General features: G+C 36.7%; 1 protein-coding gene across 1 annotated transcript; it reads left to right on the plus strand.

Annotated features, from left to right (window-relative positions):
- Nucleotides 1–437: 437 nt before the first annotated feature.
- On the plus strand, nt 438–1,076 carry LOC145164606 (uncharacterized). Its single transcript, XM_079083317.1, has one exon. It carries the CDS (start codon nt 438–440, stop codon nt 1,074–1,076), a length of 639 nt encoding a protein of 212 aa, XP_078939443.1.
- The last annotated feature ends 23,085 nt before the right edge of the window (nt 1,077–24,161 follow it).

The raw sequence follows: 24,161 nt of genomic DNA on the forward strand, positions 1-24,161 counted from the left end.
ATATATCAATTTTGAATAGGCAAGTTAAAGGGAATGAAGATGGTAATGATACAGATGATTCTTCTGATGAGTCTAGTGATGATGAATCTAGTGAGGATGAGTCTAATGAGGATGAAGAAATTATGATGGAAGAGAAGGGTAATACTGTGGTCAATAATGAGACTAATTCAAAGCTGAAGTCTGGTACTGTTATTAACAGTATTAATTTGCTTCCTTCTATATTGGGTGATGCAAATATTTGTAAGAAGGTGAATGGTGATGGTCAGGGGAACTTATTGAGCTCTTATGCTGGTGTGTTAAAAGGTAATAGGCATAAGGGTAAGATTGATGTTAAGTTTATACCAGGGGAAAAGGGTAAGGAAGAAGGTCCAGTTATTATTCCGATTAAGAATTTAAAGAAGGCGAGTATTCCATATACTAATACTTTATATGGGTAGATGATTGATAAGAAGTTGGCATTTCCTGTAATTCAAAAAGAGGTTAGAAGGTTGTGGAGGAATGTGGGACTTGAGGAGATCTTCATGAACAGTAAAGGATTTTTCTTTTTTAAATTTAGTGATGAGCAGGGGATGTTATCTATATTGGAGGGAAGTCTATGGCTAATGTTCAATAATATGCCTTTATTTCTTCAACGGTGGACACCGGGGCTGACTTTAACCAAGAACAGTCATGATAAAATTCCGGTGTGGATTAAAATCTATGATTTACCTTTGGAAGTTTGGAGTGGGGACAAACTGTGTATTATTGCGAGTAAGTTGGGGGTTCCTCTGGCTTTTGATTCTTTTACTGAGGAGATGTGTTTGGAACACAAGGGTAGGAATGCTTATGCTCGAATTCTTGTTGAAATGGCGGCTGATAAGGAGTGGAAGAGGAAAATTGAGGTATCTACTTGGGATTTTGTTTCTAATTTTGTTGTGACTCAGAGTTTTGATGTGGAGTATGCGAGGATTCCTTCTAGATGTAATCACTGTAAGGTCTATGGTAATATGGATAAAGTTTGTATGGCAGTTTTGAATGAAGATAAAGTTTTAAAGAATGGGGATAATGACTGTAAGAAGGTTAAAGGAAGTGGTTAATGATGAAGGTTTTACTGAGGTTGTTAATAAGAAGGTTAAAGGAAATAAAGATGGTGAAGGTACTAGTAAAACTATGGAGGGTCCTGCTAATTTGTATAATCAGAGAAATAGTGGAAAGAATGGCAATTTTAACAGGGGAAATAGTTTCAGGGGTAATAATGGGAATAGAGGTGGTAATGGTAGGGGGCAGAATGGGAACTGGAACAATAGAGGGGTGAGTCACTGGAATTTGGAAAAGAATCGAAGATATGAGAAGTATGCTACAGGTCAGACTTTGACTAGTAATCAGGGGAATAAGGGGAATAAGGTGCAGGGGGATACTAAAGAGGATGATATCATAAAGGTGGGTGTTAGCAAGAATTTAGAAAATAAGGATGTTACTGGTGATGGTTGTAGTAATAAAAATAGTTTTGAAATCCTGGGAATGATTGGTGAGGAAGTTATGGATGGAATGGAAGAGGATGCTAAGGGGGACAAGGTTGTTGTCCAACAGGAAGGAGATTGTATTGCTTTTTCTTCTGATGTTGTTGGAGAAACGAATAATAAGATGGATCCTTATAAGATTTTTGGGAAGGGTGAAATAGTGAATGAAAGCAATAAAATGAAGAATAGTAAGAGTGTTCAGGGGAACAGTAATAGCAAAGGTGGGTCTTCTCAGGCATTTGAGGTTGTAAATGCCAAAAACTCTATTAATTCCCAATGATGTCTATAGGGGTTTGGAATGTCAGGGGCTTGAATAAAGCCATTAAGCAAAAGGAGGTTATTGATGTTATTAGGAGTAATAACCTTGGTATATGTGTTGTGGTAGAATCTCATGTTAAGGTCTTAAATCTTAAGAATATGTGTGTTAAGACCTTTGGTCAATGGGATTGGGTTTCTAATAATAGCAACTGTGAGGCTGGAACTAGAATAATTATTGGATGGAATCCTAGATTATTCAATGTGATGGTGATTTCTCAGTCTAGACAAGTAATACATTGTTATGTTAGGTTCTATGATTCTAACTATAGCATGTATTTGTCTTTTATATATGCTGCTTCGACTTATGTAGAGAGAAGGTTATTGTGGGATAATCTGAAGAAACATAGTTTGGTTGTTAAGAAGGAAGCTTGGGGAATTTTAGGTGACTTTAATGTTGCTTTAAAGCCTTCGGAATATTCTGAAGGTTGTTCTAAAATGCCGAAAGGAGTTGATGAATTTAATGACTGTATAAATTCTATTGAAGTTGAGGATCTGAATTGCACTGGTTTTCAGTTTACTTGGAACAAATCTCCTACTGGGAATAAGGGTCTTTTGAAGAAGTTAGATAGGGTGATGGTTAATTTGAAATTTGTTTCTGATCATCCTTTAGCTCATGCTGTTTTTAAACCTTATAGGGTGTCGGACCATTGTCCTGCTGTTTTAAATGTTCATGCTGGCAAATTGAGATGGAAACCTTCTTTTAGGTTTTCCAATTTTATTACATAGAAGAAGGAGTTTTTACCTTTGGTTAAAGAGATTTGGGGCACTAATATTGAAGGTTTTTTTATGTTCAAAGTTTTTCAGAAGTTGAAGATTCTTAAAAAGTATTTTCGGGAGCTATGTAGTAAATACAGGGGTTCTGGGAAGAGAATTTAAGAGTTGAGAAAGGAATTGGAAAGTAAACAAGCTGATATTGATCTTAATCCTTTTGATAGTAAGATTAGGGAGGAGCATGCTAATACTCTTTTTGAGTTCAATGTTGCGTGTAATGATGAAGAAATGCTTCTCTCCTAGAGATCTAAGATGATTGGTTATTGGAAGGGGACAATAATACTAAGTTTTTTCATAGAGTTGTGAAGAGCAGGGGTAATAAAAATCGTATATTGATGGTGCTTGATGAAGATGGAAGATGGGTTAGTGGGAAGGCTATGAAGGAGAAATTTGTGAATCATTTCAAGAAGTTTTTGGGATGTGAAGATATAACTGAGTTCTCGTATTTAAATGATGGGTTCTTTCATAATAAATTGGACAGTAGGGTGGCTTTGAATATGATTAGAGTGGTTACTGATGAAGAAATTAAAGTTGCGATGTTTGATATTGATGACAATCGTGCCCCTGGTCCGGATGGGTTTTCCTCCAAATTTTTTAAAAGTGCTTGGAATATTGTTGGGCCGGAGGTGTGTAAAGCTGTGAGGGAATTTTTTTGGACTGGTAAATTGTTGAAAGGGCTTAATGCTACGAGAATTGTGCTGGTCCCTAAAGTGGAGTTCCCGAGGAAAGTTTCTGATTTCCGTCCTATAGCTTGCTGTAACACTTTGTACAAGTGTATTAGTAAGATTATAGTGAATAGATTTAGAAATAATCTGGGAGATATTGTGAGCAAAAATCAATCAGCTTTTATTCCAGGGAGATCTATTTTAGATAATATTCTTCTTGCCCAGGATCTGATGGTAGGTTATAAAAATAAAAGAGGAATTCCTAAATGTACCTTAAAGATCGACATTCAAAAGGCTTATGACACGGTGGATTTGAAATTTCTTAAAAGGGTCCTCTTGGGTTTTGGGTTTCATCCGATAATGACTCAGTGGATTATGGCTTGTGTGTCATCTCCGTGGTTCATGTTGAATTTTAATGGTGAAGATCACAGGTTTTTTGAAGGTAAAAGGGGTCTTAGGCAGGGTGAACCTCTATCTCCTTACCTGTTTACTATAGTTATGGAGGTTTTTAATCTCATTCTTTTGAAGAAAATTGAAGATTGCCAGAATTTTAAGTTTCATAGTAAATGTTTGTCCCAAAAAATCACACACTTATGCTTTGCTGATGATTTGTTAGTCTTTTCTTATGGGAATGGGAATTCAGCTAGAGTCATTAGGGATGCTCTTGATGATTTCAAAAAAGTTTCAGGGTTGAAGGCGAGCATGGAAAAAAGTCAGATTTTCTTTAGCTGTGTTAAACCCAATATGAGAAGGATTATATTGGGCATTCTTCCTTTTGATATTGGGAAATTTCCTTTTAAGTATCTTGGAATTCCTATGTGTGTTACTAAGTTATTTTGCAGAGATTGTAAACAGCTTGTTGAGAAGATTAAGATGAGAATTCTTAATTGGAAAAGTAAGGCCTTATCGTTTGCTGGGAGGTTGCAGCTCATTAATTCTGTTTTGACTACTATTCATGTGTATTGGGCCTCGATCTTTAAAATTCCTATTGCCACAATTAGAGAGATTGAGAAGAATTGTAGAAGTTACCTGTGGGCGAATGGTGAGATAGTCAAAGGGAAAGCTAAAGTCAAGTGGATTGATATTTGTAGGCCTAAAGATTATGATGGGTTAGGGGTGAAGAATTTAAGGAAATTGAATGATGCCTTGTTAGCTAAACATGTGTGGAATGTGATTAATAATAAAAACTCTCTTTGGGTCCAATGGGTGAAAAAGAATTACATTGGTGATAGGAACTTTGGGTATATTTTACAGAAGAAGAGTATGAGCTGGACTTGGAATAGGTTCCTTGAGGTGAGGAAAATTGTTAGGCCTCATGTAGTTTCGTGTGTGGGAAATGGGATGAATACTTCTCTTTGGCATGACTGGTGGCACCCAATTGGTATTTTAAGCACTATTATATCTAGAAGGGATTGGATTAGAAATGGGTTTAGTGATATATCCAAGGTCAGTGATGTTATGCTTAATGATTTCTATTTATGGTCGGTTGAGTGGGTGATTGAATTCCCTGGATTGAAGGATGGTCCCATGTTTTGTATTGATGCTAATCAGGGGGATGTTACTGGTTGGAGAGATAAGAATGGGGTGTGTAAACAATTTTCATGCAAACAGGTGTGGAGAGATATAAATAATTTTGGTGACAAAGTTCCTTGGTATGATATTGTGTGGTATGGTAACTGCATTCCTCGAAATTTGTTTATATTATGGTTGGCTATTTTGAATAGATTGAAGACCCAGGATCGAGTCAAAGGTTGGGAGATTTCTGGTAATTTACTTTGTCCTTTCTGTGCTATTTCTTCTGATTCCCATGATCACCTCTTCTTCAATGTGAATTTTCTCATCTTATTTGGAGTTATTTCTATAATAAGATCGGTCTTAATATCTTTTTTGACGATTGGAATGATTTAATTTTGAAACTGAGCATTTCTTTCAAAGGGAAGTCGGTTGAGAATTTGGTTAATAAATGTGTGTTTGCCAGTTGTGTTTCTCATATTTGGAAGGAGAGAAATTCTAGACTCTTTAGTAGTAGGAGGAATTCGCATAAGGTGGTGATTTCTTGTATTGAAAGTGAAATACAATTGAAGCTGTTGGGGTTGAGGAAAAAGGCTATTATGGTCAATGATAGAGTCTTTAAGACTTGGGGTATTTCTGGAATGGACAAAATATAAGATATGGAAGTCATATTTTGGTTTCTTAGATTGATGGTTGGCGGTTCTCGAGTTTGGGATTGGATGAGGATGATGCTTAATTTTGTTGATTTTCATTCTGTGAATTGGTGGGGGTATTTTTGGAATAAGTTTATATACAAAGGAATTGACGGATTCTGTTACTGGTTTGAGAGCTTGCTTTCAAATCATGTGACGTGTACCTGTGGGATTTTCTGTTTGGATATGATCTTAATTGAGATTATTCAAATGGAGAATCCTAGACATGTGATTGATTCCATGTCTAGTATGAAACTTGTTCTGAATTTATGGAGGGTTGGTGGTGGTTTTTTGTGGATTGGCTTGTTTTTGGTGTGCAGGAAGTTTTTGCAAAGGATGGAGTTGCTGTAGATTAGCATTCAGATGGACTCTCTTTTGTTGAAGGCCATGAGGAAGCTCTTCCTGTTTGAAGATGATAAGAGAAGTAAAAGAAAAGGGAGGATCGATGGGAGGAGAAGTGGCAGAAGGCTTTGGATTGAGAGTTTGATCGAGTTTTTATATAGTAGGGATAATGTGTGTTTTAGTTGTTATTTCTTTTATTTCCCCTTTGTTATTTGTTTATCTAGTGTTGTGGGTTTGTTGGGTTATATCTTAAGGCTAGTCCTATGGACTGTGGGTTTTTTTTAAGGGCCTTTCCCCTTGCTTTGGTCTTAAGGATATTTTGTGGGTTTGGTGGTGCAAGGGGGTGAAGTTACCTTTTTTCCCACTTTCAATAAGTCTTTGGGCTAGCTTTAAGGATAATAAGGGTGGTTGGGGTAATGGGTGGATAGGTTTGGAAATTAAAAAATGGTTAGGAAGTTGGTTATGGATAGGTTGGTTATATTTGGGATTTGTAGGTTGATTTGTTCTTTTGTTGGACTTGTATTCTTTTATTCTTTTTAATAAAGTTTGCTGAGCTTTGGCTCTTTCAAAAAAAAATGTAACATGTTCTAGATTTTTCACCATGGAATTGACGAAAATCCACCTTCGTTGTTTGTACCTTGAAATCTCATTGTTTTATTTTTCTGAGATCTTAATGAAATGTTCTAGACCTACGACGCTTCTTCCCAATAGATCCATTTTCTCTTTTCTTGAGATTTCTTCGATATCCAGCTACTCAAATAATTCAGAAGCATACTTGTTATTATGGCTACACTGGTCAGACAAGTACTTCTTCCGAACGTTCGGATTAATGTTGAGTTTCGGAGTTTGGTTGAAGATGAAGCCACCCTTAAGCCTTAATGAAAAGAAGCATTTCATTGTTTCTCAACAAACTGATGATTGTAATTCAACGGGATACCATACACACACTTCCGAGTCTCTCTTGACTCCGAAAGAAGAGATCGTTGCCCGGGGTCCAACTGTTTTATGTCTTTATTGACATCACTAGAATCCCTTAGATAATTTGCTTTATTTCTTTATCTTTGGCACACACTTGCACGAAAATCATCGTGATTCTCCAAAGTCTGGTTTCAAATATTCCGAGTGGTTACTTTCAGCTTCGAAGAACAGGAAATGTCGAACTATTACGAATGTGAATAACTGAAACGGCAAAACTTAAGGGATAAGATTCCAATTTTGGCGCGTGAAGATTTCAGACTGAGCCTGACATCACGCCTGTCAGTTATGCCTACTGACACACGCCTTGCTGTCATGCCTTGTCAGGCGCTTTTTCAGGGATTGTGCAGCGCCAAACACCGGATTTCTCTCACCACTCATGACGTATAAAAGGAAAATCGACGCTTCATTCTCATTTATCGCTCTCAAAGAATTCCTACTTCCAACACAAGAAAAACCCTTTTTTCTCTCAATATTGTTCAGCATCTTCTCCACCGGCTTCCATGGCTGCTTCGTTTGAAACTCCATCTGCTGCTGACCAAACCGCCTCATCGGGTCTTCTAAGCATCAAGCCCAACCAAAACCTCATCTTGGACATCGACTCATCCAAGTATCATGACTTTCTCCAGCTGTTGATCGATTGCCCGCGATATTCTCCTTTGGCTCCTACACTTTCGATGATAGAGAATGTTCCTTTGGTTCATCTATCCACAACTTTCTCTACTGCTCGTTACCAAGAGAGTGGTTCTATCATTACTTTCGAGGTTGGTTCTCAACATACTTCCATCACCAAGGCCCGATTCAGTCGCTTAATAGGGTTTCCTTCATCTAGGAATTTTGTTGATCCGGAATCAATCTTTCTTCTGATATTCTGGAGATGTTTTACAAGATGGGGTATCTGGAGAATCTTGCAATTTTATCCATGTTCAAGACGCCCAACCTTCCTCCAATGTGGAATGGGCTGTTTACCCTAATTTTTAAAAGTTTCTCAGAGAGGGTCACGGGATCGGACAATGCCAGTAAGCTCTTCCTCGCTATTATTTACGGGGTATATTATGGAATCAATTTGAATTATGGTTTAGTCGTTAGGTCTCAACTTGTTCAGAGTATTCTTTCTTCCACAAGGGACATAAAATCTCTGGTGCTCGATTTTGGTCCATCATTATTCAGAGGGCTATCAATTGTCTCAACATTCCGGTGATAGAGGGTTCGGTGATTGCAGCTATTCCAGTTTTCCACACTTCAAACTTCATCGTGTCTAATCGATCGAAGTTTTCCTTTATCGGATCTATTCCAGAGTCGGATGCTTCGTAATGTTCCAGCTGATAATGCAGTAATTGACGAGTATCGCAAGCAACCAGCATCAGGTCGTCGTCCGTTAACAGCTGCAATGTGAAAGGCCTTCGAAGAGGCTAACAAGCCAAAGAAAGGGGGTAAACAAAAGACAAAAGTTGGACCCTCCGAGCCAGCTCAGTCTCCGAAGAAGAAAGTCAAGCGAGCTGCTCGTAAGCCAAGGTCACCTTCACCAGTTGATGAAGAGGATTCAGAGTCACACACCATCTCCGAAGTTCGTAGAACAGATGAAGTCCAGCATGAAACTGAAGATACCGATGCGACATCGCAACCTATGGTTTTGGAGCCGTCTTCAACTCCAGCTAATCCGGAGGTAACTTTTACAATCTCACCTTCTGTCCCCATAACAGATGAATTCTTTCAGCATTTTTCTCAACCTTCTCTTACTGCTACTAATACCCCTATCACAATCGCTCCATGACTTAATGTATCTGTTGGTGTTTCGCAACCACAGGTGTCCATCGCACAATCCACTCCTCTCTACACCGAGTCCACATCTACAACAACCATAACCACTAGTACACCGCCAATAAATGTCAACGTATCTTATATGGAGGCAGTGCTTCTAGTGTCTCTTTTGGTGCTGATTTCACTCCCAGCACACCCCTTCACCAAGATGATCCCGATACTGTTTTTGGTGATGATCGGGATGATTTTCAATATTTTCACTTTAGTCCTTTTAATGTTCATCTGTCAAGTGGGGATAATGATGATGCCCCCATGACCCAACATCAGTTCAAGATTCTTCAAGACAAGTTGGATACTTTAATCGAGTCATCCAAGTCTTCCTCCAGCTATGAATACTCTCTTGAGTCTCATAAGGCTTTACTCGAGACTTTGACGAAGGAGCATGATGCGAATCTTGCCAAATCCAACAAAGTTGTCGAGGATTCAAAGAAAACTTATAAGGAGACGACCGAAAACGTCGAAAAAACTACTTTCTGATGTTACAACCTTCATGGGTGATTTCCGAAGCTCTTTTCAATCAAACACTACAACTACGAACAATGTGACCACCAGCCTTGATACAACCCTTCAAACAGAAAGAGATGCACTTTCCAAAGTTCGTACTGACATCCAGGCTAATAACACGGCATTGCAAACATCCATCACCTCCAAAATCAAGAAGCTTCAAGAAGATCTAGCCATTGAGAAAAAGATCATGGATGAACTCGTTGTCAAAACCGAAAAGATGAAAGTTCTTTCTATGAAGTTGTCACATGGGAACACACAGATTGATGAGCTCAAATCAGAAAAAGTTGTGACAAAGAGTTGTGTTGCTGATGTGAATGTTTATTTGAATAATCTCATCGAGACTCGTGATTCTCTGTTGGATTCGGTGTCTAAGCCCATAACTATAATTGGTATGTACTTGACCCGATACAGCATGGTCCATTTGGGTTGTAACACTCTGGAACAATTTGATAGGATGGATATTTGAGAATGAGGTTATTTGTGATTTATTAATATATTATAAGCATAATATATTAATTAAGAAATCATATTATTTAATTAGTATTGATCAAGAATTAATTTGGAATTAATTTAGTGATCAAAAGAGACTAATTAAATTTGCAGGGACTGATTAGGTAAATCAGTAATATTTATAGTTTGGGAAAATGATCCTTGTTAATTAGAAATGGACTAAATCTTTATGAGGATCCATTAAGAGTTATTCCATAAGGCTAATAATTTATTGGATTAAAAGCCCAAGTGAATTAAGGTTTACAAGTTTAAACCTTCAAGGATTCCAAACTATAAATATAATCCCTTTCTTGCTAAAATCGGCCCCCTATGAGTCTATGAGAACTATAACCGATTTTATGACTCCAAACCTCTCTCTCAAATTCCTCCACTTGTTCTTGGTTTGTTATAATTCCATTTTAGGCATCACACTTGAGGTGCTAGGCTCTTGAAAGACTAATTCCTACAAGCTACAACAAGGTTTCATCCTCTAACTAACTTTTATGATTTATATGTCAAATTGTATGCTAGTTGTAGGGTTCATGCTTTGGACAATTTTGTTGCATGTATAACTAGAGAAAACTTAGATCCAAAGCTATTAGGGTTGTATGTGCACCATAGGTGTGTTATAGTACCTAAAACCCAACATTCTTTACTTACAGTCTCTGTTCGACAACATCTGGCTGAGAAACTTAAACCCATCTTCTCTATTCTTAACCGAATTAAGGGTGTTTCTGATAGGTTTTGAGCATTCTAACACTCCTAAGGTGTGCATGCAACCCTAGAAACCTTGGATCTATGTTTACTCTATAATACATGAAAACTTTCATTTTTTCAAGGTTTCATCCTAACTAGCATATCATGAAGTATATGTAATACAAAAATCTAGTAGAATGGCATACCCTTTTTTTGTAGTTGAAGCCTTGAAGCTTTAAGAGCCTAGCACCAATAGTGTGAATGCCTCAAATGGAACCACAAATCACCACCAACAATTGGAAGACTAGAGAGAGGTTACTTTGTGCTCAAGAATTCGGCTATGGCTCTCACAAGATCACTAGGGTGTCGATTTCATGCATACATGGGTTTCTTATATAGTGTGGCTACATTAGGGTTACACCATGCAAACCCTAATGTGCATGACTTTTCATATCCCTCATGCTCCATGGGTTGAAACCTCCATGGAGTATCCATGGGTTTAGCCTAACATAAGGAATCATGGATCATTGGCCCACTTTACAAGAATGAATGATTGACACAATCAAGCCCATATATTTAATTAGTCTCTTTTGATCACAAAATTAATTCCAAATTAATTCTTGATCAATACTAATTAAATAATATGATTTCATATTAATATATTAGAACTTATAATATATTAATAAATCATAAATAACCTCTTCTCAAAAGTCCATCCTACAAATTGTCCCGGTGAAATGCAACCCAAATGGACCATGCTACTCTCGGATCAAGTGCGTATCAAATATAGTTATGGACTTAGTCATCTTATCCAACAGTCTCCCACTTAGATAAGTCTAATAACTGTAGTTGTAAGTATAACTTCAGGATCCGACTAGCAATCGTGGCTCTTAAATGCCTTTTGTCGAACTTAGACGTACCATTTTAGATAAGTAATCATAGAATCCTCTGTTTTCAAGATATCAGCCGGATAAACACATGGAACACAGTCGATCTTATTGTCCATCAGTTTGTTTCCCGATTTCTGATTTGTTTGACATAGAACTTAATCGAACACATCAATTTAGTTCTGACGGGGCCCGTCACATAAGTCAAAACAAAATCATCGAGGGGCCCAAGATATCACCTTTAATTCTCCAAGAACTAAAACAAACAGATAAACTTCGACAGTATATGCTTGTACTAACTATTCATTGAGCCACACACAACATCACATTTTATAACATTGATTTACCGATGCGTTTTCGTACTATCAATGTATAACCAACTTATAGTCAACAACTCATATATCTAGGTTTTAAGATTATATGATATTATCGCCTCACGATCACTCGAGATAAATTCCAATAAATGATTCAAGTGAGCGCGGGTTGAATCCAATACTCAGACCTTATCAGCACTCATGAATATTGTAGCAATCCCTTGCTATGTCTAACCACCTTAGACAATCTACAAGCCCAATTCATGACAGTCTTGCCTCAATACCTACTCCCAAAGTATGATCGACTGTGGATATTTTGAATAATTGAATTATTCTGGAAGTAAAAACATACAAAAATGAAACAATAGTAAACAATTGACATAAGACAGTACCATACTAGTAAATAAAAAAACACCTTTTATTTAATCATCAAATGTCAATTACAATTTATCTATTACAAGTTTCCGTAAGCTATCTAACCATTAAAAATAATATCATCCCTCAGCCCGATGCGCCTCGCATGTTGTAAATGCTTAACCCTACTCAGTCCCTTCGGGAGGGGATCTGTCGGGTTCTCATCTGATGATACCCTCTTTGCCACGAGGAGTCCTTCTTCTACCTTGTGTCTTATGAAGTGATATTTTCTGTCGATGTGTCTGGACCTTCAATGATCCCTTGGTTCCTTGGCTAAGGCAACCGCACTATCACTGTCACAGAAAATCTCCACAGGCTCCTTTATAGCTGGTACAACTTCAAGGTCTCCGATGAAGTTCTTTAGCCATATTGCCTCCTTTGGCGCTTCGCTCGCTGCTATGTACTCTGGTTCGCACGTTGAATAAGCTACAGTCTCCTGCTTGGAACTTTTCCGAGTAATTGCTCCTCCATTCAGGGTAAACACCCAGCCTGACTGAGAGCAGAAATTATCCCTGGCGGTCTGAAAGTTAGCGTCGCTATACCCCACTACTCTCAAGTCATCACTACCACCGAGGGTAAGGACCCAGTCCTTAGTCCTCCGCAGGTAATTGAGAATGTTTTTCACCGCTGTCCAGTGAGCCTTGCCAGGATTCCCTTGATATCTGCTGACCATGCTCAAAGCGAAGGCCACATCAGGGCGAGTACAAGTCATAGCATACATGATCTAGCCAACAGCGGAAGCATATGGCAATCGAATCATCTCAGCTATCTCAGCCTCTGTACTCGGACTCTGAGCTTTACTCAGTTTGGCATTGCTCTGGATCTGTAAGTCACCTTTCTTTGAATTATGCATGTTGAACCTCTTCAACACCTTATCCACATAGGTACTTTGACTAAGTCCAATTAGTCTCTTACTCTTGTCTCTCAATATCCTAATACCCAGAATATAAGCAGCCTCTCCGAGGTCCTTCATAGCGAAACACTTCCAGAGCCAGGACTTCACCTCCTCCAGGGTCGGGATGTCATTTCCTATGAGAAGTATGTCATCTACATACAACACCAGAAAGCTAACTATACTCCCACTAGCTTTGACATATACACGGGACTCATCCTCGCTTCTCGAAAAGCCAAACTCGTTGACTTTCTCATCGAAACAAAGATTCCATCTGGGAGATGCTTGTTTCAATCCATAAATGGATTTCTCAATCTTACACACTCTATTAGGGTACTTCGCATCGACAAAACCCTCTGGCTGATTCATGTGAACATCCTCAGCCAACTTCCCATTAAGGAAAGCGGTTTTGACATCCATCTGCCATATTTCATAGTCATGAAATGCAGCAATGGCCAGTAGAACCCTAATAGATTTAATCTTTGCTACTAGTGAGAAGGTCTCATCATAGTCAACTCCTGGAGTTTGAGTGAAACCCTTCGCAACTAGTCGCTCCTTATATGTGTATATATTCCCATCCATGTCGGTCTTCTTCTTAAAGATCCATTTGCACCCGACTGTCTTACGACCCGGTGCATTATCAACCAAGTTCCAAACTTGACTGTCATACATGGACTGAATCTCGCTGTCCATAGCCTCTTTCCATTTAGCAGACTCGGGGCCTGCCATAGCTTCCTTGTAGTTGTTGGGTTCATCCAAATTTACCAGTATGTTATCACTGATAAATGTATCACCTTTTGTAGGAATATGGAACCCATAAAACTCAGGTGGAACCCTAACTCTACTGGAACGCCTCAGAGGTGCGGACTCGTCAATCAGCTCAATAGGAGTTTCCTCCTCAGGTTGATTGCTAATGTTTGAGGTTCCTTCATCGGTTAACTCTTGAAGTTCTTCAAGGTCAATTTGCCTCCCACTGTCCCCTTAGCTTATGAGTTCCCACTCTTGGAAAACCCCTCTCCTCGCAACGAAGACAACATTATCACTCGGTCTGTAGAAGAGATAACCAAAGGACTTCTACTGGTAGCCGATGAAAATACACCGCTCACTTTAAGGTTCGAGCTTGTTGTGAGTCTCGCGCCTCACGAAAGCCTCGCAACCCCAAACCTTGATGTGTGCTAACGAGGGAGCTTTCCCTGTCCACATCTCATGAGGTGTTTTGGCAACCTTTTTAATTAGGACTCGATTAAGGATATGGGCAGCAGTCTCTAAGGCATACCCCCAGAATGAGATTGGTAACGAAGCCCGACTCATCATGGAACGAACCATGTCCAACAAGGTTCGGTTGTTCCTCTTAGCCACACCATTAAGATATGGTGTTCTGGGTGGTGTCAACTGTGAAATAATTCCACACTCCTTAAGATAGTCCAGGAACTCGATACTAAGATACTCACCACCTTGATCGGATCGGAGCATCTTTATCTTCCTGCCCAGCTGATTCTCCACTTCCTGCTTAAACTCTTTGAATTTCTCAAAGTTTTCTGACTTATGTTTGATTAAGTAGATATAGCCATATCTGCTATAATCATCAGTAAAGGTCACATAGAAGCGGTTAGCATCCCTTGTGGCGGTTCTGAAGGGCCCACACACATCGGTGTGTATGAGATCCAACAAACCCTCACCTCTCTCACAAGAACCAGTAAAGGGTGACTTAGTCATTTTTCCAAGCAAACAAGACTCGCAAGTGTCATCCGACCTTAGGTCGAATGACTCCAAAACTCCAGCCTTCTAGAGTTGGCCTATGCGCTTCTTGTTAACATGTCCAAGACAACAATGCCACAAGGATGCCTTATCTAAACTATTAGAAGAATCAATATGCAACACATTATTTCCTAAGTTGTCTACAACCATCACAATTTCATATACACAATTACAAGGTAATGCTTTAAAATAAAAAACACCATTATAAAAAGCATCAATAGCACCAATTTCATTATCAAACAAAAATGTAAATCCTTGCTTGTACAAAGCATGAAAGAAAATAATATTTCTCGCCATATCAGACGAGTAACAACAATTATTCAAATCTACTTCTAACCCACTACTAAGAAATAAAGAATAAACTCCAATCTTGGTGAAAGGTGAAACCTTCCTATTCCCCATAATCAAGTTTATCTTCCCGTGCTCCACATCCTTACTTCTTTTTAGTCCCTGTATATCAGAACAAATGTGAAATCCACAACCTGTATCAAGGACCCAAGAGTTAGTATGTGATGAGTTTTTAGATAGAATAGTGTAAATACCTGGATGAGAGGGTTTAACCTTCCCATCCTTAACATCCTGCAAGTATTTGGGGCAGCTTCGCTTCCAGTGCCTCTTTTCATGGCAATAGAAGCACTCTGCTTTCTTTGTTATGGTCGAGGGAGTAGCAGAACCTCCTTTGGTTCCACTTGAAGAGGATCCATCAAGAGAATTTCCCTTGCGGCTCTTGGTAGGAGCCTTCCTCTTCTTCCCCTTACCTTGCCCAATTGCTAGAACAGGGGCATTTGCAGTAGGATTAGAAACAACTGATTTACCTTTGAGACCACCTTCGGCAGTCTTCAAAACCCCTTGAAGTTTTCTAAGTGTAACCTCCTCCTTCTTCATATGATAGGTCATGCGGAACTGTTCATAACATGGAGGTAAGGAGTGCAGTATGATATCAATAGCCAGCTCCTCAGGGAAGTTCACATTTAACTTCAGCGAACAGTCCACAAACCTTTGCATTTTCTGCATGTGGCCCGTGATGGGTTCACCATCCTTCAACCTGGTTGTTATCATGGAAGAGATGATTTAATACCGCTCTTAACAAGCACTCTGATGGTATCTTTCCATCAAGTCCTGGTGCATCTCAAAAGGGTAGAAGTCCTCATAGGACGTTTGGAGTTTAGGAGACATGGTGGCCAACATGAAACAAGACTCCTTGGTGGCATCTCTCTCATGAGTCCTAAAATCTGCAATCTCCTGAGGAGTAGCAACAGACTCATCAATTTCCTTCAGCTCCTTATCAAGGACATATTCCTTGTCCTCGTAACGAGTGACCATCCTTATGTTTCTAATCCAATCATTGAAATTAGACCCATCAAAGATGACTCTCCCATAAAGGTTCATGAGAGAGAAGGAGTTGGTAGGGTTTGAGCTAGAAGCAGCATTGTTGGAAGACATCTGAAAAGAAAAAGAACAAAGTTTAGATTAGATATAAGAATCCTTAATATAACACCCAAATGAAATATTAAGGCTAGGACCCAACACAATATTTTACAATTTAGAAGAGGGATGTCGTAATCCATCTTGCAAAATATTTGAAGGTAGGTAAATGACGATTTATCAATTTCCACCACGAAAAACGAAACTGTTTATTCAGTTTTAATTGGTTTTGAAACTCCTAGATCCTTTGAGATTCATTGATCTTTTCAATGGCATGTTTAAATCTCGATTATGCCCTTCAGGTTTGTGACTGGGATATCGAGGATCACAAACAAGGTGTGAATAACCATGCAAATGTACTTGACACTCCTAATGTCAATTATCACATTAATCAATGTGCCGGTTAACCACACACGCTCCATTGACCTTATGATAAACATTAAGCTACTCCTTGCCACCCTTACTAGTCTAAGTTAATGTGTCGGTTAGCCACACACGCTCCATCAACGACTTGGTAAGGTGCAAAGTGTAATTTCATGGATTAGCATCAATTTCACATTTTCCTAAAGTAACTAAGAATGGGAATTTATAAAAGGTTTAGTTACTTTATAATTATCATTATAATTTTAAAGAGAATTAGAGTCTTTGTCCTACCCGTTCGGCTAACGACCCTCCACCAGTCAAGGCAGTTGTGGGTGAGAGTGGACACCCATTAAACCACCATTTTATAGGCAGTAACCTTATACCCCTTTATAGACCGGCTTCGTGAATGAGGCCTACTATAGGTAAAACCGACTTGTCTTATACATATATATAAATATTAAAACTATAATATTATGATAGTATAAGGATTGAATTTTAACTTTTAAAATTCTAAGGTTTGGAATTAAAGTTTCATTTTGTGAGACTTTACAAATTCCAAAACTTGAGCGCAAGTTTTGAAACTTGTCAAAACTCTTCAAGTTTGTAGCATATGAGTTTAATAATCTATTTAAGAGAAGAAACCTTTCATGTTCCACAACCTCCATAACTTGAGGACAAGTTATGGAGTCCATTAAAAGCATTTAAAAAACATTTAACTAACACAATTTAATCAAATAATCATGGAAGATTCAATCAAACTCATATGAACATGACAATTCAAATTAATCAAGTTTCATGTACTTAGATTAATCACATAAACTAATACCAAACATGAAACAATGATAATTACCTTTCAAATGGATGAGCATCATCATTACCATATCTTAAAAAACACATTTTTATGATTCAAAATAGTTTGGGGGTAATGATCCTATCCATTTGTGGCCTAAAAATCGATTTTCAGCACCCTGCCCAGCCAACTCGGCGAGTCCATGAACTAGACTCGTCGAGTTGATGATTTTGTACATGGACTCGTCGAGTCCATCAGTGGACTCGGCGAGTTCATCAGTCAAAATGCCAAAAACTCGATTTTTTCAACTTCAAACAACAAGTAGCATCAAGTATATAGGAAAACAATCCTAGGTTTTGATACCACTGATAGGTTTTGAGCATTCTAACACTTCTAAGGTGTGCATGCACCCCTAGAAACCTTGGATCTATGTTTTCTCTATAATACATGCAAACTTTCATTTTTCCAAGGTTTCATCCTAACTAGCATATCATGAAGTATATGTAATACAAAAATCTAATAGAATTACATACCTTTTGTTGTAGTTGAAGCCTTGAAGCTTTAAGAGCCTAGCACCAATAGTATGAATGCCTCAAAGGGAACCACAAATCACCACCAACAATTTGAAGACTAGAAAGAGGTTACTTTGTACTCAAGAATTCGGCTATGGCTCTCACAAGATCACTAAGGTGTCGATTTCATGCATACATGGGTTTCTTATATAGTGTGGCTACATTAGGGTTACACAATGCAAACCCTTATGTGCATGACTTTTCATATCCCTCATGCTCCATGGGTTGAAACCTCCATGCAGTATCCGTGGGTTACACCATGGGTTTGGCCCAACATAAGGAATCATGGATCATTGGCCCACTTTACAAGAATGAATGATTTACACAATCAAGCCCATATATTTGATTAGTCTCTTTTGATCACAAAATTAATTCCAAATTAATTCTTGATCAATACTAATTAAATAATATGATTTCATATTAATATATTAGAACTTATAATATATTAATAAATCATAAATAACCTCTTCTCAAAAGTCCATCCTACAAATTGTCCCGGTGAAATGCAACTCAAATGGACTATACTACTCTCGGGTCAAGTACATACCAAATATAGTTATGGACTTAGACATCTTATCCAACAGTTTCAGAATCCGTTGCTCTTCCAAAACAAGGGTGAGAACCTAGGAAAGCAACTGGTGGTTCTGATGACCATGAATAAAAGCCAATGTCAAACGATCCGAAGGGTAATGAAGCTTCGGGATCAAAAGGAAAAGGAAAGTTGATTAATGATGATGATAATGAGGAAGAGTATGAAGGGGCAAATCTAAAATGAAATTCTCGTGACGAGGATATTGATGAGAATCTGCGAATTGCCAGGGAAGCTGAAGCATGATAAAAGGCAGCTCGTGAAGCTCAAGACACTTTGAAAACTCAGAAATCTCTATTCCCTCCCTGGTCCTTGGAGCGAATACTGAATGAAGCCATTGATAATCCAAGCGTTTATTGACTAGAGCCTATTGTATCGTTTGATTTGGAGAACTCTCTGGATTCACAGCTTGACCTTCCAATAACTCCAAACCTTTTCAGTTTTGTAGCTTTGATAAGATTGTGAATGCTCCTCTCTTGGAATATGATGTCGATCAGTCGCTTTTCTCGTTCTATCTCAAGCATATGAAGCATCAATACCAAATTTGGAGTTCAAAGAAAATAACCGCTGTGAAAGTTTTTGGCCCCATTGAAACTGAGAGTTTTATCAATGCTCGTTTCAAGGTTGCTTGAGGGGCTGCGACTTCGGTCTTTGAATTTATACTCACTGATTAGCCGTGCCTTAACCCATTTGACTGGATTTCTTTGTTGCATCTCTTGTTAAAGGATGAATAGAAATTCGAACCTATTGTGGCGCATCTCAAAAGGATGTTGATCTCCTACATACAAGAAGTTGGTAAGATAGATGTGGAGATAGCGGTTGTACTTCAAAAGAAACCCATAGTGCCGCCCAAAGAATCTCCAAAGGACATCAGCCAGATGAGGTTTGGGAAAGATTGAAAACGATAACTAGAGAGTTGTGTTTCAACAGCGTGATAGGGCTGGTGTAAATGTTTAGAGATGTTTATTATCATTGCCAGACAAACATTTTTCTCCAGTTCTTGCTTGAATTCACTTTGTGGATAATTGAACAGTGCATAGAGAACAGGGTTGCGGATAATAAATGCTTCGCAGTTATGATCAACTGGTACATCTTGGTTCGTAATACTCTATTAGGATTAATGCCAAAATTGTTTAAAGTTTAGAAGCGCCAGTAGCACTGAAGAATCTGCCTTCCTTATTTGACACAAAGGGGGAGATTGTTGAGTTATTTATTTTGTTGTGTCAAATTTACTTTGTATGTAATTAGCCTTTATTAAATGGACTGGGCCTGTCCATTCGTCATTATGGTGCTAGGGTTAGGCTATAAATATTGCATGCAGATATTGTATTAGAATTAATTGTTTTGTGATTCCCTACGGTGCCATTACAGAGAAATTCTTTATCGAGCTCTCCTAAGGCACTGAATTTTAATCATTAAGCACAACTTCGATTTCATTGTTTTGATTCATATTCCATTTTGGAATCTATCGATCTATTCATTATTGTTCTAAGAATTGGTATCAGAGCAGGAGATTGTGTAAACCATACGCAACTCTTATGTTGAGTGTTATTTGGGTTTTCCGCTTTTATTGGATCTGTTCTTTCCGTTTTCATCGATTGTAGATGTTGGATCTTGATACTTATTTTTCCCTAAACTCGATTGTCATTTTACACATCTGATTCTTTACAGGTTTAAGTGAATCAACAACATGTAACCTGAATATCCACACAGTTCATCTTTCAATCTTTCTAGCAGCATCGGATCTACTACCTGGATCCCTATCCTCTTCCCACAAGACTATGAAGTACGGGCTTTACACTTCAAAGACTACATTCTGGGGATTGAAGATCATTGAACGACGATTTGGCAAGCCATGACATAGGGAACATTCATGCTAGTAATTATGGATATCATCAACGATAATAATATATACATCATATTTGTCGTTTTCTTCTATTCATCATCTTCATATCATATTTATTATGTTGATAATACGTTAATTGAGGTATTTTTTTTCTTCACGTTTTCTTTTTCATATATTATTTCTTCTTTAATTTTAGTTTCATGGTTCTTGTTGATGAAATTCAGTGATTTAATTATACTTGTTTTGATTTTCAGAACAAAGATAATGCTGATATCAATAATAAGGACTTTTCTGATAAAAATGGGTGGAATGTCAAGGAATCCAAAGTGAATCAAGATTTGAAGAAAAAAAGAAGATGTGGGATTAGTTTTAGTGTTGGTCATGATAGGAGGAACTGTCAGCATGCATTAGTCAAGAGAGAGTAGAAGTTCAATTCGTCAAAAGAGATTAGAAGTTCAATAATGTTTTCATTTTAGGCGTAAAAGCTTTTATTGAGTTTTATTTCAGTATAATAATGTTATGGATTCATGAATTTTAGGGTTTTTCCTTGTGCGTTTATGTTTTCATTCAATAAATATTAATTATATATTATGTTTTGATATATGTTATTGGTTATTCATTAGCATATTCATTATTTGTTTGTATAATCAATTTTGATGTTGATTTAATTGGATACAATTTGTTATTGATTATCGGCTGACAGATTTTTTGTTTTAAATGTATATTGTTTTTCTATTCGTATAGCATAATTTTGCCTTATTGTGTTATAAGTATTGGTTATGCAAAGATTCTTTTAGAATTGGTCTTATTTAAAATTTGCAGAATGCTATTGTGTATTACAATATCCAAAACAAACAAATACATAATTTAAAAAACTATTAAAATAAACAAACTTATATGTTTATATGCAAACCCGTCCTTGAAATATATTATTTTATGTTATTATTGTTCCACATATTCTGCCAGAATAAGAGAGTTGTATCTTCATTGTATTCTTAGTATCTTCGTTTATGTCATAATCAATCCTCTTAATCAGTAATCATATTTAAATTCATACGAAATAATTTTTTAATTCAAATTTGCTGAATAAATTATTGAAAAGTCTTATCTACTGGAGATGATCTTTTGTAAAGACTTATCTATGGAAAGTATTATCTTTGGAATATGAATTTTTCAAATAATAACAATATCATGATCAATAATAGGATTTGGTGTTGATTCGTATCTTTACAATGATTCTAAAGAATAAAAAAATTAAATCATTAATAACAATGACTGCAGATATCACGCCTTTTTAGTTACATATCTACGGTTTCCCCTTTTTTAATATATAGTTAATTGCCTCAAAGTTTAGAAGATTCAATTTACTCTGCTTTCTCTAATCATCTGGTGTTAAATCGTTCTGTAAATTATCTTATGGATGATACAATATCAGCTGGTGACGATCATAGTCATGCCCAACACGAATATCCTATTGATTATGCAGACCATGATTAAGATTTCAGGTTGGCTGATCATGATTCTCTACATAATATTGATTTTGAAATAGGCGATAATAGCAATCTAAATCTAGGTGATTTATCTTTATAAGTTTTTCTACTTGTTATTTTTATAACAATAATGTTGAACTTGTATATTGTTATTTGCATTATGGCGAAACTTTAACTTACAATGTTGAGGATCCATTAGAACACATTCAAGATCACATCGATGTCAGTTCCGACTATCATTTCGGTGCCTCAAGAACACACAAATTGTATACCTGGACTTCAGGGTGGGTCTGACGTTCGAGGTGGTTTGGTTTCCGATTTCAAGAACAATACGAGAAATTTGAATTCTTACATAGGTTCTAGGGATGCAAAATTCCTTGTAGTCAAGATGATGGAAAGGAAAAAAAATATCCCTACATTTTCTTTCGAGCTTAAAGTCGTGCAGAAAAAATTGAATGCACTTTTTTGGGTTGATGAGACCGCAAAGTATAACTACAACGCTTTTGGAGACGTTGTATCCCTTGATGCCACATTCAGCATGAATAAGTATTTTTTTAAATTTGTACTATTATTACAATTTTTTTATTACTTCCAATAATGGTAACTAATTTTAATTTTTTAAAACAGATATGATATGGTTTTCATACCATTCACTATGATAGATAACCATAAGAAATGTGTAAGTTTTGGTGTTGGACTTTAGAGTAGAGAACATGGTAGTTCTTATTCTTGGCTGCTTAGAGCATTCTTGAAAGCATTCAAAAAACAACCTACGCTTGTTCTTACAGATCAAGATCCAGCTTTAAACAAAGCTGTAAATGAAGTTTTTCCTATGTCATCACATAGGTTTTGTATGTGGCTTATTATAAAAAAAATTGCCAAACAAGGTGAACATTTTTTTAACCTATAGTCATATACTATAAGATATATTCCAGGTTACCCATTCAAAAATAGAGGGTTCATTCAAGTGTACCTATATGCATTTTGAACATGTCAGTCTTTTGTGTAGGCACATATTCTGTGCCTTTAAGTTTTGCAGTATCGAACAGATTCCTGAAGAATATATTATGAGACGGTGGCGTCGGGATGTTATTCCAACAGAATTACTTAAGAGGCGTTTCTCTAATTCTTTGGTTGACTCAAATTCTGACATGACTGTTATTGAAATTTTTTCAAATGTAGACCGTTGCATTTCATTTTTGAGCCATGATGCTGCTAAGTTAAAGTCATACCTTGAAGAGCTGAATAAGTTGAAAAATAAATTTGTAGATGATTCTCCAGCCCCCGAGATGCCATCAAGAGAATCATTCTACAACCAGATTATTGGTGTGGACTTAACTAATGATGCGCCTGACATTAAGAATCCATCGGATATTCGGAATAAGGGAACTGGCAGTCGTGGTAAGAGACTAAAATCAAAAAAAGAAATGTTGGAAAAAGTAAGTTTGAAGCCTAAGCGGAAGTGTGCTTCCTGTAAACAGATGGCTAACCATGATAAACGAAATTGTCCACTAAAAATTTGTCGAAGTAGTTTTATTTTTTTATAGGTTTTCTAAATTGTTATATTACAGAAACATTTTTGTTTCACGTTTATTAGTGACATTGATTTCAATATTGCGAGTCTTTTATATAAGTATTAAATATGGTTATGCACTATTGCACACTTTGTTATCATTTATTATCCAAGCATTATAAACATTATTTTCCACAAGTATTTTGTAAGACCTAACATTGATTCAACATCACAATACCATATTCCAATAGAATTTTATTGTATTCCTATTTTAACAATTCTTTCAGAACAATGTCAAATCATAATTTAACAATTCATATCCAGATTTTAACTGTATTCTAATTGTCTTCATCTATTCAGAACAATGGCATATTATAATTTAACAATTCATAACCACAATTTAACTATATACTAATAATTTTTATAAATAACATCATAAAAAATCCATGAGAATAACCATATCTAACTATATTCTAATTAGGTTCTTTCTTTCAGAACACTTGCATATCATTTTAGTAAAATTATACTTTTAAAACCCTATAAAAACATTATACCAAAACACACAAACATAATCTTAACATACTTTCATTATAATAATTTTAAATTATGGACTGTGCTCAAACATTAAAGAACATAACCTTTAAACATTCCAGCAGAAGTTAAAATTTATTCTTATTATTCGCATTCTTTCAAAATGAGGTCAATTCATAACCTGAATTAAACTTAAGTATAATTGTTTTCATTTATCCGGAACAATGGCATATCAGAATTTAATAATTCATAACCATAATTTAACTGTATAATATTAATGTTGATAAATAACAACATAAATAACTCATTATAATAACCATTTTTAAATTGTATTCTTATTATGTTCATCCTTTCAGAACAATGTCATATCATTTTGTTTATTATATTTTTAAACCCCTATAAAAACAATATAACAGAACACACAAACATGATGTTGATATATTTTGATTATACTAAAGTGAAGTTATAAACTTTGATCAAACATTAAAGA

This window comes from Lactuca virosa, chromosome 3, assembly GCF_052849685.1.
Source record: "Lactuca virosa cultivar CGN04683 chromosome 3, Lactuca_virosa_CGN04683_v6, whole genome shotgun sequence".
Taxonomy (NCBI): Eukaryota; Viridiplantae; Streptophyta; class Magnoliopsida; order Asterales; family Asteraceae; genus Lactuca; species Lactuca virosa.